This window comes from Mustela erminea, chromosome 1 (assembly GCF_009829155.1).
Source record: "Mustela erminea isolate mMusErm1 chromosome 1, mMusErm1.Pri, whole genome shotgun sequence".
Taxonomy (NCBI): Eukaryota; Metazoa; Chordata; class Mammalia; order Carnivora; family Mustelidae; genus Mustela; species Mustela erminea.
In genome coordinates this window covers 10,197,015-10,212,735 of record NC_045614.1, presented here as the reverse complement: position 1 = coordinate 10,212,735, position 15,721 = coordinate 10,197,015, and the positions used below count along the sequence as shown (strand labels likewise).

Genomic DNA, 15,721 nt, shown 5'->3' with positions numbered 1-15,721 from the left:
CCAGCTTCGGTATCAGTGTGATCTTTAATTTTTAAGCGTCAACATTGAAAGGTTTATACAGATTAAAAAAACAAAAAAACATACAATATCCACAACCTTCACAACAATGAGAGCCTTCTGCCTCCAGGGGCAGATGGGCCTCTGTACCGTGAGCGTCAGGCACTGGGGCTAGGAGGGGCCCTGCCCTTCTCCTACCCCTGGCCTCAGTCTTAGCTTAAGGGGCAGCATGAGCCCCAGCACCTTGGCCTTTTGCTCTGTGGCAAGGACAGATGAGGGGAAAGGCCAGGCCCGGCACAGGAGTCCTGTATGTCCGGGCCTTGTGTGGCGGGGAAGGTGCCTGCAGCCCTCGGCCAGCTTCTGTCCTCACGTTGGGTCCTGGCTGAGCTGGAGCAGAGAGGCAGCCAGAAGCAGGCCTTGCAGGTCCTTTCTCACCTGGCTGGGTGTCCTGGGGTCAGTGCCAGATTATAGCTGCTGCCCCCCTGCTTTCTAGAATGCACGTGGCAGCCAAGGCAGGAGGGCAGAGGGAGCAGAGTGGTGAGGGAGGAGGGGACAGTCTTTGGCACGTGCAAAAGCTGCTGAGGCCACAGGAGCCACTGGCCTGGCCAGACCTGCGCTGTCACATACCGGACTCAGAGGGCTTGTGGGCCTGGTGAGAAAGGGGCACCATGAGAAGGGAGCCTGGTTTGGGGGCGCTCTAGCCCAGCACCCCGACCCCGGGCTCAGCCCTTACCTGGGTCTGATTGTGGCTGGTGCCAGTCGTGGATGTGGTGAACTCCGAGTACTTGTTCCCTGTGACCCTGCCGGCCCACCTTCTATACTCCTCCCTTACCTGTGGGGCCCAGAGTACCAGGTTAGGGAAGGGGCAGGCCCCAGGACTGGGGGTCCCACGCACCCCACCCATAGCGGCTGCAGCCCACCTTCTTGTTGAGCAGGCAGTGGAGCACAAAGAGGAAGAGGCCTTGCAGGCAGTTGAGGATGGTGAAGGTGTAGCTCAATGGCCAGCTCTGCGGGTTGAAGAGGAATAAGCCAAAGACCCAGGTGCAGCCCAGCACAAAGAGCTGAGCCATAGCCGTGATGGTCAGCACCCTGCAGGGGGAACAGGCTGTCAGTGGGGAAGGCCCCCCCCCCACACCCTCCTCTCCCTGCCAGCCCCCTCCTGGCCCCAGCTCTCACCGGGCCTTTTTTAGTTTCTTCAGGTCTGGGTTGATCTCAGAAAACTTCTGTGTGAGCTTCCAGATAGTAGTCACGAAGATCACAGCATTGCACTGGGTGGGCAGCACAGAATTTACATTAGGGGGAGTCCTTGGAACTGCAGGGAGAGAACAGGTCTCCTACGGCTCCTTGTGGGGCCACGTGCCTCAGGCTGTGGAGGTGGGGGCACTTACCAGAACGATGAGGGTCACGGGTCCCACGAAACTCCAGAGGAAGCCACCTTCAGGGTTCAACCAGCAACTGGGTGAGAGGGGAGGGTGCTGTCAGAGCCACGGAGCGGGCAGGGCACTGTGGCCCAGACTGTGCCCTCCCTCCCAACCACTGGCCTGCACTCACTAGTCGTTGCGGCCATAGCCGTCACTTTTGACGGCCGCGGAGACACCCACGATGAGCAGGGGCACCCCGTAGCCGATCAGGCAGAGCTGCCACTTGCTCAGTCCCTGGCCCTGGAACACCCGCACCACCAGGAAGTAGAGCTCTACTCCCTCGAGGCTCATCCAGCAGAAAGCGGCCAGGAAGAAGTAATGCAGCAGTCCCGCCACCAGGCGGCAGCGCAGCCCCACCTGCGGGGCGGAGGCGGGGCGACGTCAGTGCGGACGGGGTCGGCTGGGTCCGCCCTCGAAGAGCCCTCCCTCAGGTGGGCGGTGCCGCGGGGTGAGGGGCTCGGCGACGAGTGGGAGGCGGGCGCAGACCGCGCGCTACGGCCAAGGCGCGTGCCTCCCGGGCTTGTGATCCTCACCAAGCCCCGGGAGTGGGCGGAGCTCTCCCTGTACCGGGCCTCGCCGACCCAGCGGTCTGGTGAGGGGGCGACCCTCCACCGCGCCGGACCTTACCTTTTGGATGCTTCCTTCCTGGTTCTCGATGCCCGCCAGGAAGATGGCGGAGCCCACAAAGAGGCAGATGCAGAGGTGCAGGTGCACTGTGGTGCGCGAGCCCTGGATGGGCCGCACCAGCAGGAAGGTGAGAATGCACAACAGCAGGCAGACTAGTGACACCGCCAGCCCCACCTTGGTGATCAAGGCCAACTTCGGGTCCTAGATGCAGGGTGGGGTGCGCGGGGCTCAGCGTCCTGAGGACTTCCTGTCCTCATGGGCCCCACCACCGAGACCCATCTGGGGTCTGCCTTGCAGGTCTCTGATCAAGCTGCTCACCTAACCCCCGCATCCTCTGCCCTCAACACCTGAGCAAGCTTGCTCTGTGTCTCTCATCCTAAATATCACATCCCCTCCCCCCAACAACCATGGAGGAAGCAGGGGTCCCCGGTTCCTGGTGGGTCTCCCCACTAAACACCCAGACTTCTGAGAAGGTCCCCAGGGAAGCTTCAAGGCCACATCCTCCTTTTCTTTTTTTCTTTTTTTTTTTTTTTCACATCCTTCTTTTCTAATACTGATTGTCCCATCTTTCTGAACTTCCTCTCCCTCATCTCAAATTTTACTCCTTCCCCACCTGCCATATTGTTAACTCACTGAAACCCACCTTTTTGTCCTTCCTGGACCTTTGGCTTCAACCACAGCCTCCCCTACTCTGCCTGGCCCATTCCAATTAAACGTGTGGACCAGTTTGCCTGTGGATCTCTGAGGCCACAAACAGAAAGTTGTGCTCGCTTAGGAGCGTTTAGTAATATTTGACAACTGAAAACAATTTACAATGGACAGTCAGAAGGGGTACCAGCCAGAGCAGGGTCTGCAGTGCCAGGCTACACCGTTTAGTTGCTGAACCATGGGGAGGTCTGCGGGGGTGGGGTGGTGCAGGGAAGGGGCTGGGGGCCATGAGGTGGGGCTCCCAGCCTGTGTGACCATATAGGGCCAGTTGGGCTGTATCATCAAGAACCAGCTGCCTTCACGTCATGATCCCAGGTTGTGGGATGGAACCCGGCATCTGGTTCCCTACTCAGCCGGAGGCCTGCTTCTCCCTCTCCCACTCCCCCTGCTTGTGTTCCTTCCCTCGCTGCCTTTTTCTCCGTCAAATAAATAAGATCTTAAAAAAAAAAAAAAGAACCAGCTGCCTATATTAACCTAGGCCAGCCTGGCCAGCTGTGGGCTGTTGAGGGTGGCCCCTGGCTGCTCACCTCTATGTCATAGTGGGCCATGAGGATGGCAAAGCTGCTCAGGTGGTTGCACTGGCAGGTGGTGCTGCCATTCCTGGTGCCCAGAGTTCGGCAGCCTGTGGTGGCCCAGTGCCCGCTCCTGTTGTCACTCTTCCAGAATGCACAGATCAGCTCCTGCCGTGGCCTAGGTGTCTCCTCCTGCTGTGGGCAGGTGGGAACGATTGGAAAGGTTAGCCTGGAGCCCATTCTTGGGTCCTGGGCTTGGCTTGAGCCCAAGGAGGGCTACTTTTCCTTTGATAAGTATTTACTGAGCAGCTACTTTGCTGTGTCCCCCGGCATGGCACACAATGAACGGGAAAGACACAAATCCCCGCCCTTTTGGGGTTGGCATGCTAGTGGGGGAGACAGATATAAATAATAAATCTAACAAGTCAACTAGATAGCATGTTAGAAGGGATGAGGTGCAATGGAAATAAGAAGGAAACAGCACGGGGGAGGCGGGGCATAACTACTAATTGTAATTTTAAATAAGGAGATCAGGGAAGGCCTAAAAGAGGAGTTCCAAAGACTGGAACGAGGTAAAGGACTGAGCCAGGTGGGAGAAAACTGTGTCCCAGACAGGGTACAGCAAGGCGGCCAAAGCCCTGAGGTCTGTGTGAGGAAGGAGCAGAGTGGGGGAATGAAGGCTGCACAGGAACTGCTGGGACCTTGGTTAAGGGGTGAGCAGTAGGGCTGATTCCTCCCCACCTGAGGACTCACTGTGTGGGAGAAGGCAAAGGTGACAGGGGAGTCAAGTTTCTCTGTGTGTGTGTTGCTCAGAAAGACCAAGTTGACTGCGGACACGATCTCAGCCTGGGCGCCGTGGACTGTACTTTGGTGGATCTTGCTCAGCTCAGCTTTCTTCTCAGTCTCCAGCTTCAGGGAGGCGTTGGCCAGCAAGTTCCGCATGTTCCAGCTGGAGAGGATGCCCATCACGGTGGGGCCTGGGGGGTACACAGGCTGGCTACCTTCTCCTGCCTTCCCTCCTCTCATTCCCGATCCTGTCTCTTAAGACCTCTGATTCAGGCTCTCCAACCCACCATGATGCCCCCGGGGGCCCTAGCAATAACTCCATTTCCAGTTGTTGATATTCAGAACCTCCCCTCCAGCCACATCCCTGCTGTCCCAGCCCCCTCCTGCGGGCATCCCCTCGGATTCCCCGCCGGTACCCGAATCCCTGGCTTCAGCCGCCACATCCCAGTTCAGCAGCATCCGTGCATGGCTCTGACCGATGGTGATGTTTCCATCCCGATCCCCGTGCTCCTGGATCATCAGGGATAGCTCTGAGGAGAGAGGGGTAGTGACTGGGGGCTCTGGGTGTGGGATGGGGTCCCCGGCTAGGGCGGGGCAGGGCGAAATCTCACCTGTGTCTGAAGGGGAAGCATAGGTGAAGGAAGCTCCCGGCATGGCCTTGGCCAGCATTCTCAGGACTGTTTCGAGGCCCAAGAGGTAGTTGGTGGCCATGGAGTGCCTCTCAGTCAGGGACAGGGTCTCCAGATCTCTGGGAGTCTCCAGCATCGTATCCACTAACTGGATGAGATCCTGGGAATGATGGGTGACAGCTGGTGGGTTACTGTCCCGCAGGGGCTGCCAAAGGGCCCTGACCTCACCAGCCCCCTCCACCAAGGGGTATACTGCAGAACCAGCTGGGGTGGCCTGGGGAACAGTGGGGTGACAGCGGAATCACTGAGATGGTGCAGTGGTCAGAAGACAAGGGAGGTGGTTGACTAGAGGCTTGTATGCATGGACGGGAACAGTGGTGCCTGACTTGTCCCAGGCGCGGGCTTCCTGCCAGGCTCTGATCTAGGTCTGCACTGCCCAGAAGAGTTGCCCACGAGCCACAGGTGCTCTCGAGCACCCCGGAATACGGTTCCACGTTGCAGTGGTCATATTTTGAATCCACTGGATCAAATGCGGTCTTCATGCTAATTTCACTCGTGTATTTTTGCTTGTTTATTTTAAAGTAGCTACTGGAAAATTTAAAAGGACACAGGGCCTCACCTGTTTCCACCGGGCTTAGCACAGAAGCGAAAGCTTTCACAGAATTCTCAGCGCGTGCCAGGCCCTGCCCTTTCTTTGAACTTCACTTCTATTAGTTCCCATGAAACCTTCAAACTGACTCTATAGAGTAGGCCCAGAGAGGGGGAGTCACTTGCCTCAGGTCACATAGCAGAAGGTGGCAATGAGGGGGGTAGGGTGAGAGGGATGGTGAGGATTTGAACCTTTGTGGTCTAACCTTAGAGGTGAAATTCCTAACTGCTCCATTTTTGGGCATCATGTTCCTTCTGTGTGTGTGTGTGTGTGTGTGTACACGTTTTGGGGTGTGTATATGTGTCTGTATCTGTGTAACCCCTGCTTGGGCTGTCTCCACCCCCATGGAAAAATCCCTCAGCCACCCCCCATGCTGTCCAGAGGTCCCCCTGAGCTCGTGCTCTTACCTTCATGGTGTCCGGAGCCAAGTCTGGCTTGAAGGTTTTGCGCAGATGTTGGACTTTTACAAAGAAGTGGGACATGCTCTGTGGGGAGGGGACATGGAGAGGGGGGTCAGAGAGCCTCATTTGTGGGTGGGGGAGCTTGGGGAAAGAGGGTGGATCGGGCTGACTTTGAGGAGGGATTTCCGCCTGCCGGTCTCTGCTGGGGCCACTCACCTGGGTCTTTTTTCCAGGGGGTGGGGTCCAGATGGGGAAGGACATCTCTGCAGGGGATAGAGCAGCAGTTCATTAGGCATGAGAGTGTCTGTGTGGGGGGGCCGGGGTCTGGGGTCAGGTCAGACCAGATACCTTCACAGGTGGTGTTGGGCTGCTTATTCTGGAATCCGGGTTTGAGCTCCCAGCCCCGGCGGCAGCGGCACTTGTACGAGCCCACGGTGTTGATGCAGATGGTGGACTCATGGCACATAGGTTTCTCGGAGCTGCACTCGTCCACATCTGGGGACACAAAGTTCAGAGTCAGGGCACCTTTCCCCTCTGTGTCCTGCCCCCTCTTCCCTGTGTTAGTATCCACCTCCCCCCCCTTGGCTGGAGGTGATATCACCTGCTGACCCCACATCCTAGTGATGCAGGGATCATGGGGAGTGTGAGGAGCCTGACATGGGAGCCCACCAGGGAGGGTCGGGACAGAGCCCTGTGCAGGGAAACAGAGGCAGGCCAGATGGCTGAGAAGCCATGTACAGATGTGCAGGTTGTGAATATAGAAATACCTTTGTCCCAGGTGGTAATTAGCTGCTGCCTGGGGTCTACAAGGAGCCTGCTCCTGGGCACCCCAGCTCCTTCCCCAGAACTGCCCCTCCCCGCCACTCCCCCCCCCCACCCCGCAGAATCAATGCCTGGCACAGCAGAGCACCCAGGGTTCCTTCAGGTGCCTCTGAATATGGGATCAGATGTTCTGAGTGTGGGTCTCCAGGAAGTGGCATCTGAGCTCTGTACCTTCACAGACGGTGTTTTTTGGGCCATTGGGGGACCCAGGAATGGGCTTCCAGCCAGGGCGGCAGCGGCACTTGTAGCTCCCAATGTTGTTGAGGCAGTGGGTGGAGTTGTGGCATGGGTTCTGCCCCGACTTGCATTCATTCACATCTGAGGACAAAGCCAGAGGGCCAGTGTCCCCTCCACTCACTGCACCTGTTCTCACTGCCTGGCACCAAGGACCCCACCATTATTGCACTTGCTACCACCTGGTGACCTTCAACTTCAATGGACCTTACAATGGCTTCCCTGCAAGACAGGCATGGCAGGGACCCTGGTCCTCGGTTTATAGACTGAAACCAGAAGGGAGACTGCCTCATGGGGCCTGAACTTTCCAAGTTCTCTTGCCTGCTCCCTCCCCAGCTCTGGCTCAGGTTCCCTTTCTGGAAACTGGAGGTGATAACTCCCTCTGCTCTCATGTGACAGAGGACGAGGGATGAGGCCGGGAAGTGTACACAGAGGCCGGGGGCTCCACAAGGGAACCCCAGGCCCAGAAGGCCCTGCGGCCTTCCTGCTCTGTGGTGGGAACTTCCTGGGAGGTGACTCCTTGGGCAGAGCAAACCCGTGGTGTTTCGGGAACCTGAGAGCCTTCTCCCTCCTCCTGGGGCTGTGGGATCCACCTTGGCCCCTCCCCAGCTCCAGCGCAGCCTCACAGTGTCTGCCAGGGCCTCTACCTGTGCACAGATTTGGGTCGCCCGGTTTGAGCTGCAAGCCGGGCGGGCATTCGCAGGTGTAGCTGCCCTGGGTGTTGGTGCAGATGCGCGGGCTTTTACAGATTCGGGGTTTCTGCTGACATTCGTCCACATCTGCAGGGGGAAGGAGAGGGTGATGGGTGCCTGCAGCTGTTTCCTTGGATAGAAGCATCTGGAAGCCTCTGCTGTCTCCTCCTCAGTGAGTGGATGCCTTTTCTAATTCACATGGAGGCATGCTATGGGCGAGCATGGTGCCCAGATGTTTTGTTTCCAGATGTAGCCAGAAGTGGTCCAAGTCCGCCCCGTCTGCCAGCTCTGGCTCCCTCCTCTCTGGGCAGCTCCTAGCTGGGGCAGGGTCCTGTAACCACCTGTGTCCCAGCCTGAGGACTTGGATAAGTCCAGGGTGGTCCTTCCTAGGAACCGTGTACAGAGGAAATGCTGCAATCCCGACTGGGACCTGTCATGGCTCCCAGCGATGGCCTTTGTCCTAACTCCCCCAGGATGGCCACTCACTGGCTGAGTTCTCGCTTGGAGTCCTGGTGACCCTCAGAGGGTGCTCCCATCCACGCTCACTCTGAGATTCCAGCTCCACGGAGATGGACAAGACCCACCCCAGAGCCAGGCCCTCCAAGGACGAGGCTTTTGGGCAAGGCAGGGAAAGTAAGGATGGTGCCAGACAGGCCAGAGCCTGCCGGGACAGGGGGCGCCAGGCTGGGGTGGACTGTGTCACTGATGTCCAGTCAGGCAGCCTTGGGCCAGTGAAGATGCGTTTCTCTGATTCCTGGGAAGGCATCCCCTGGACTGGCAGGAAGTGATGAGAACCCGCACCTGAGCAAGGCCAGCAGTAGGTGAGGGTGGTGGCCAGAGAGGGAGCAGGTGCTGGGGGTGAGAGGTGGCAAATGTTCCTGTCTTCTTGGCCCTTGGCCTCCCACCAGGATGCAGGGATGCCGACACTGGACTCCAATGACTAGGCTCCGTCTTCTGTCCCTGAGGGATCCGGTGCTCCTGGGGGACCTGGGTTGACCTCCTCAGGAGAGGGTCACACCTGGGGCAGTGGTCCTGGATGATGGCCGCTCTGGTCACCTGGTCCACACAGGAGCTTCTTGGTTCACCTGACTGTCTGAGTGTGTGTGCATGTGTGTATGTGGGGCGGGGGGGCGGGGGTGGGTGTCACCTGGTCCACCCCAGGCACAACATCCTCCGGGTCCTGGTCATCCAGACTGAACCAAAGCTCCTGAGAAGGATCAGGACAGAGCCCGGCGCAGGGAAAAAGAGGCAGGCCGGGTGGCTGAGAAGCCAGGGGCCGGGCATCAGGAGGAGCCTTCTCCAGGTGGGATACTGGCCTGCTGTGCAGGTGGGCGAGAGGCTGCGTGCCTCCTGGCAAATCTCCATCCTCCCGCCTTTCCTGATGAGGTACCTGAGTCCATGGTGGCCAAGGGTCTGAGGGGGCTCCTGGTCTGGGTAGGTCCATGTGGGCTCCAGTGGGGGCAGGTCTCACCCAGGCAGTTACTGATGGTGGCGAAGAGGACGGATACTACGCCTGAGCCCACCTCCTGCAAAGTGTCTTGAATGCCACTCGCCTCTCGTTTCATGCAAATAAGATGCCCAGGATGTAGGGGGACAGTCTAGACATCCTAAAGTGACCCTCTGGGGAGAGTTCTGAGCCTTGGGACTCAGAGAGGTTCGGCACACCAGGCGGGTACCCAGGACATCCTCTGATGCCTGGGGAAAGTGGAGCAAGGGGCCCACAGAGGGGCCTGGATCTCCTGCCAGCAGCAGATCTGATGGCCACGACACGGCTACATGTGTCCTCAGCTGCGGCAAAGTCTGAGTCCGTGGCAGAGCTCCGTCTTCAGGCAGCAGGCCCTGGGCCAAGCCAGCAGACTGTTCTCTCACTGTCGCCCAGCTTGAGGTCCACAGTGGTCCCTCTCCCGTCTCTTGTTCGTCCGTGTCCCTGCCTACCCACCTGACAGAATCCCCTTCTCTCAGCCCTGGTCTGTTCTAATACAGCAATGCAGCCTCTCAGTAACCACAGCCCCCATTTGTGCTGGGGGCTCACAACAGTTGGTGGGCGGCATCCCCATCCAGGCACACTGAGTGCGATCTGAGATCGCCATGTACAGTTGTGCAGGTTGTTCAGTGCACAAAAGTGTCAGGCCCAGGAGGCCTGTGGGAGTTGAAACCCAGTCCACTCTCCATTCCCCAAACATGCTGTGTTCACCTGGAGATGATGGACCTTTTCCCATTTCATGTAAAGGCTCTGTCCTCTGGCCAGGCCACATGTCTGGGGCACAACGTTCACCCAGAGGCCCCTAGGGACCAGCAGTGCCGTGGACAGAGGCTTCCCCCTGGGCTCCACAAAAGTGCGGGTCCTCCCTTCACCCCCACCAGTGAGGCTCTGCAGCCTTCCGTCTGCATGCAGGTCTGGATGGGGCTAGGGAACAGGCTGTGGGCTCTTTTCTCCACAGCAGGGTAGGCCTATGGACCCACACCAGAGTCCTTTGGACCCTCAGGTGCACCTCATTCTCACCTCTCACTCCTGCTCGCCTCCTCTGCTCTCTCTCTCTCTCTATTCTGCACTAACCCCCTCTCTCTGGGCGAGTGGCTGCCCCCACCCACCCACTGCTGGCCCTCTCTGCCCCCTGCGGATACCCAAAGCCCCTTCCCCCGCCTGCTCTTCTCCCTGGAAGGGGGACAAAGCCTGGTGATGCGTGGAGGCCGGGCTTCTCCTGGGCCCGAACCATGGCATCACTGGACAAGACAACGGCAAGAGATGTGACTATGGTGTGGGGTAAATAGGAGCAGCTGCTCTCCGTGCCCACCCTGGGGTGGACCTCAGGGGTGCCCATCCTGGAGGGGGTACATTAGATCATACTGAGGGTCATTCAAAATCAGACAGCCACGATTCTGTGCTTTGCTGCCTCTATCTTCCCAGCAATTCTGTGAGGTAAGCACCATCGTCAGATGGGTAAACCGAGGCACAGAGAAGCAAAAGAACTTGTCCAAAGTCACACAGTTAACAAAAGGCAAAGCTACTTTTCTATCTGTAAAAAATAGGGACTCTTTAAAAAAAAAAAAAACCAAACACAAAATCTCAATAATATTATCACATCTTGTACATTAACAGTGACTTCTGAGTAAGTGTCCTGGCCAGTGTCTCAGATGCACTGCTATCAAGTAGAAAAGCAGGGATTTGGGCCCTTGGCCTTCACACTGCCCTGCCTCTCTGTGCTGGCGGCTCAGGCACAGGCATGCAGACATGGGTGCTGTACCCTCTCGCCTGGGCCCTGCCCCTGGGGATGATTCAGGAATGGCTCTGGTGAACTCCAACCTCATGGACAGGGTGATGGAAGATGTGGGGCAGTTCTTACCTTGACATGTGTTCTCACTCTCATTTTTGAACATTCTTGCCCCAGAAGCAAGCTCATATCCTGGAATGCATGTGCAGTAGTAGCTCCCCTCTGTGTTCTGGCAGTCTGCAAATTTTCCACAGGACACTGCCGAGAGTGGTCCACACTCATTAATGTCTGGAACACAATGGGGCAAAGGGTCACCTCCCAAAGACATGAGTTCCTTCAGGAAGAGATCCCTATCCATCACCTGACTCCCCAGCATGGGGGCTGATACTTAATCAGTGTCTTTTGGGAAAAGATTAGATGCTTAAGCTATGCTGCAGAGGCTGGGCTGCAGCTGGAGCAAGACATTCCTGAAGCCCACTCAGCTCTCTTCTCTGTCCTCTGGCTGGCATCCTGGATTTGAGTTTGTTCAGTAGGGAGTGCAGAGATGGGGGTGGGGTGTGGGTGGCAGCTCTGCATCTTCCTCCCCCATCCTGGAAGGGCTAAGTGAAACCAGACTCCACACCTCCACACTCTCCAAGAAGCCATGTTTACTTATTTTCCACCTTTCTATCTTGTCCTTTCTATTTCTCTGCCCTTGAGGACAATCCCAAGACCAAAGGCTGAGAACCCAGCCACCACTGACATCCCTCACAGGCACTGGGCTATGCCCCACCGTCTCCGTGCCCCTCCACCACCCCAAGCCCCTGTACCATCACAGCTCTCCAAGAGGCTGGTGAAGATCACCCCGGAAGAAGAACTGAATCCCGGGGAACAACGACAGGCGGTGGCATTGACACACGTGGAATTCACAGGGCACCAGCGAGCACAGTCTGTGGGGAAGATTACCAGTGTCAGAAGGTGAGGTCTGAGCCAGGTGCTCCGGAGGCGGGCAGGGCCATCTCCAAAGGAGGGGTTGCTGGGAGGGGCAGTCCTGGCCTCCCCCTGTAGCAGGTGTCTCTCCTGCCTTGGCTGTGGGGGTGCAGGGACCCTCCCCCAGGCTCTGGCTGTGGACTACTTTGCTCCCAGCAGACTCACCACTGGTTTTCTGGGACCCAGCTTCCAACAGAATCAGGAAGATACCCAGCACTGGAAGAGAGAGAGAGGGTGTGTGTTGGGGGGTGCCCAGAGCAGGGAAGGACTGATGGAGAACTGAGGTGGACACATCTGAGGGAAGAGGGTTGCCGAGCCCTCCCAGACTGGGGCTCTGTCCGTCACTAATGAGAGGGCGAGCAGCCCTCCCTCGACACCAGCGCTTACAGCCACCTGTCTGCCACCATCGCCTGGGGATGGGTTTCAGACGGAGGGTGAGGAAGGGGCCCAAGCCCGATGGGGGTCTTGGCTCCTGCTGACCTGTGACAACAGTTGAGTAAACAGATGGGAGATGGGTGGCCCTGGTTCAAATCCCAGACCTTAGCCAGGTGATCTCACGTCCCAGCACCTCAGTTTTCCCATCCGTTGAATGGGAATGATGACGGACCACCCTTCCTCGCGGTGTGTGAGATCTAAGCACGTGAATGCTGCCTGGTATGTCCAAGTGTTTATATCATCGTTGCTTTACATGAAGGTGAAGGGGTTGGAGCAAGTGCTCTCTCGGATGCCCCAGAATCTAAGGTGCTCTGGCCCCCTGGATCCTGGCTCGGGGACACAGGTGCACACGTACCACACCCACGACATCTGTCATCCCAACAACTGGCTTGAGATGCAGTGGTGACAGTTCGCCCCCGGCTCCCCGCACACAGGAAGACACTGTGGGCTCACACCGGGGTGGGGGTGCTCTTCTCCTGCCGTCCTTGCTGCTCAGGGGCACCCTGCACCCCAGGCATGTGTTTGGGGGTCCTCCTCAAGTCAGCAGGGGCTCTAGGGACAGAAAGCTCCTTGTTCACCAGTGAAAGAGGCTCGGAGATAGTGATGGAGAGAAAATAAGGAGAGGGAAAGAGAGGAACAGAGAGAGAGAAAAGGAGCCAGGGACACAGAGAGAGGAGAAAGCGGAGGGAGGGAGCAGAGAGGTGTGAGGGAGAGAAACAGACAGACGTTAAGGCCGTGCTAGACATGGACGGAGCAGCAGGACACTCATGGAAAGACCGAGAGCAAGATGGCGGAGACTGGACAAAGAGATTTAGAGATAGATCGAGAGCAAGATCGGGAAACAGAGACACAATTAGAAGGAGGGGGGTGAATGGGAAGAGGGAGCTGGCGGGGGAGGAGAGTGCCTAAGCAGCAGGTGGGGGCGTGGGAAGGGCTCAGGGATGTGTCCAGTCTCGGCCAATCTGGGAAGGCTGGCGAAGCTATGGACACCCCTCTTACCCGGGGAGACCCAAAGCAGGGGGGTGGGTGGAAGGTTGGGGGCCGGGAGGGAGGGCAGGAGGGCATGAGTCACTTCCTGGGCCAAGGGGAAGGGATGACTCACACTCTATTGCCCCTGGATGGGGCTCCCAGGGGAATTCTGGGCTTGGCTATTGGGAGCACAGCTTGAGGGCCTATGGGGGATACAGACTTGAGGGTACCCCAAACATTTAGTTCCTGTGGCTAAATCGGATACCACTCAGCCCAGTGGGGGTCCAGAGATTCCTCCTCCCACAGGTCATCCCAGTCAAGGTAAACTGAGGTTGGAATGCCCTTCCCTTCCCTTGAATGAGGATCCCTTTCTTCCTCCTCTCTGGCCACAGGGCTTGACTCGTCCCTTAGCCGAGATCCACTTCCTCTTTGTGGGACAGACCACAAAAGGACCTTCTCTGGCAGGGTGGGAACCGGACTGATGTGTCCCCAGCTCCCAAAACCCCAAATAGCAACCGTCATGCTCAGACCTGCCCTAGGAGGCAGGGGCTCTGGTCATGTCCACTCTACGGATGGACAAACTGAGGCTTGGAGCCCAGAAGAGCCTGGTGAGAAAAGGGGCACTGAGGAAAGCAGAATGGAGTTCAAGTTCCCCAGACCCTGGTGTTTGGGGGGATTCTTTTGTGCCCTGTCCTCTCCACTGGGGCCGGGCTGGGATCTCCTCCCCACCACCCCCCCTCCAACCAAGGCTGCTGGGCCAGGCCTTCTCCATCTGGGGCCCTGGAAGTCACCCAAACAGGAGCTGGGAGAGGAGCTGCTGGTCATCCTCTCCGAGTCACATCTGGTTTGCATTGCCTGTGGAGCCCTGAGCCATCGATTCTGGCTTAGGGACCCTGGCGGTGGGGGGGGGGGGGCGTCACCCTCCTCTTGCTCCTCCTGCTAAGGGTCCCCTAGCCCAGACCCCAGACCCACCAGTGTCCAGCCCAGAAGGCAATAAGACAAATTAAGATAAAAAATAAAATACTGTTTCCTCAATTCTTACTGTGAACCAGGAATAGTTTGTGTCCAACTCACTCAACACTTAACCCTATAAAGTGAAGACCAGGTTCCCCCCCACCATTTTACTGATTTCAGGGGCTCCATGACTTGGCTCCAGAGACACACGGCCCTCCATGAGTTGTGTCCCACTTCGACTCCTGCCCTTGCTCCCGAGGAAAGCCAGGGTGGAGCTTGCGGGTGGGGCTCTGCTCACGCTTGGCACCCTGGGCCACCACAGGGAACCCCCGTCCCTGTGGCCCAGGGAAGCTCTGGTTGTGGCACCCCAAATGTCATTTCTCCACTCTCTTTGTTGCCTGGTTGCTCAGGCAACAAGCTGTCCTGATAACCATAACCGTTAGAGACACCCTGGGTGGGGCGCGTAGGGAGGAGGGGTGGGGTGGGGGGAAGTCGCGGTAAAAAATCAAGTTCAAACCCACAGCAGGCAAAATTCTTTCAACCCACAGTGGAGTCCTGGCTGGGTCTGGGGGAGGAAGTGTGGGGTTCTCTGCGGCTGCCCCTGTCACTGAGACAATGGGGGACATGTTGGGAGTACCCCCCCCTCCCCCCCGTGAAGCGGTCCTGTCTCCTAGCTCCTCAGCATCCCCCATGCCCTATGTTAAAAGCGGTTCCCTACAGGGTCCCAGCCTCCTCACCTTCCCCCATGCCACAGTTTGCCTTCTTAGGGGGGCAGCCCTCAAAGTGTGTCTGGGCAGAGCCCAGAGATATGAGTGGGCATGGGGGCTCCTAGAGCACATTGGGGGTTTTTGCCCAGGCTGGGGGTGCCCCCGCTCTGCCAGCCCTTCTCTCCATGTGCCCGCCTGACCATGTGGCTTCCTCCCCTGCGGGGGCCCCAGAGCCGCCAGCCACACCTTCCATTTCTCCGCAGGGCAGGGAGTGCCAGAGCACCCAGGGGTGCTTTCATAGCCCCCTTGTCCCTCCCAGCAGGGTCCCCAAATCCTCACCTTGAAGGGGGAGAAGGAAGCTGCAGCGGCGGGGGCCTCCCATGGTCTGAACTGCCAGCTGGGGAGGCAGAGGATGGGCAGGGCTGTCCAGTCTCCCCAGGCTGGGCAGCTGCGCGGTGTCCCGAGGCTGGCTGGCTGGGACTTTATGAAGGGGGGGCGGGGGGACAGAGGCTGGCCCAGGGCCCTCCCCGGAACTGGCGGGGCAGCTGGAAGCCAACAGGAAAAGTGCAGTAAACACAGACCCAGAGGCGTTGCACGGGCTCACACGCACACACACACACACACACACACACACACACACTCTCACGTGGGAACAACCTGCTCTGCTCGCAAATCCTCTGCCTCCCATTCCACCATGTGAGCGACTGACAAACTCTGGCCCCCGTGAGCCTGGGCTGGCGAGAGCCCAGCGGAAAGTGGGGCTGTGCAGGCAGGGGCGGGGTGGGAGTCGTGCCCGCGGCGCCGCCCGGCTCTTCTTGCAGGGTGTCCAGGTTGGGGAGGCTATGTCGGAAACGGCTTGGGGCTCACGTGTTGGGGGCAACCTGTGGCCCCTGCCTTGGCATGCCTGCCTGAGTCTCCAGGGCCGGCCTCTGAGCCAACAGCAACCCCCATCCCTGCTTTCCAGGTGAGGAAACTGAGGTCCAGAGACAGAGTCCAA

The 15,721-nt window shown here is 58.2% G+C and overlaps 1 protein-coding gene across 1 annotated transcript; it reads right to left on the bottom strand.

Annotated features, from left to right (window-relative positions):
- Nucleotides 1-5: 5 nt before the first annotated feature.
- On the bottom strand, nt 6-15,435 carry ADGRE5 (adhesion G protein-coupled receptor E5). Its single transcript, XM_032313516.1, is given in 22 exon segments — nt 6-646; nt 731-829; nt 918-1,086; nt 1,174-1,265; nt 1,386-1,452; nt 1,549-1,775; nt 2,046-2,246; nt 3,281-3,460; nt 4,019-4,242; nt 4,468-4,581; nt 4,663-4,840; nt 5,737-5,814; nt 5,947-5,993; nt 6,079-6,225; nt 6,724-6,870; nt 7,434-7,565; nt 10,823-10,978; nt 11,500-11,619; nt 11,825-11,875; nt 15,064-15,226; nt 15,228-15,269; nt 15,382-15,435. Coding segments are annotated over 22 exon segments (2,703 nt in total). The 5' UTR covers nt 15,421-15,435; the 3' UTR covers nt 6-616.
- Between the last annotated feature and the right edge of the window lie 286 nt (nt 15,436-15,721).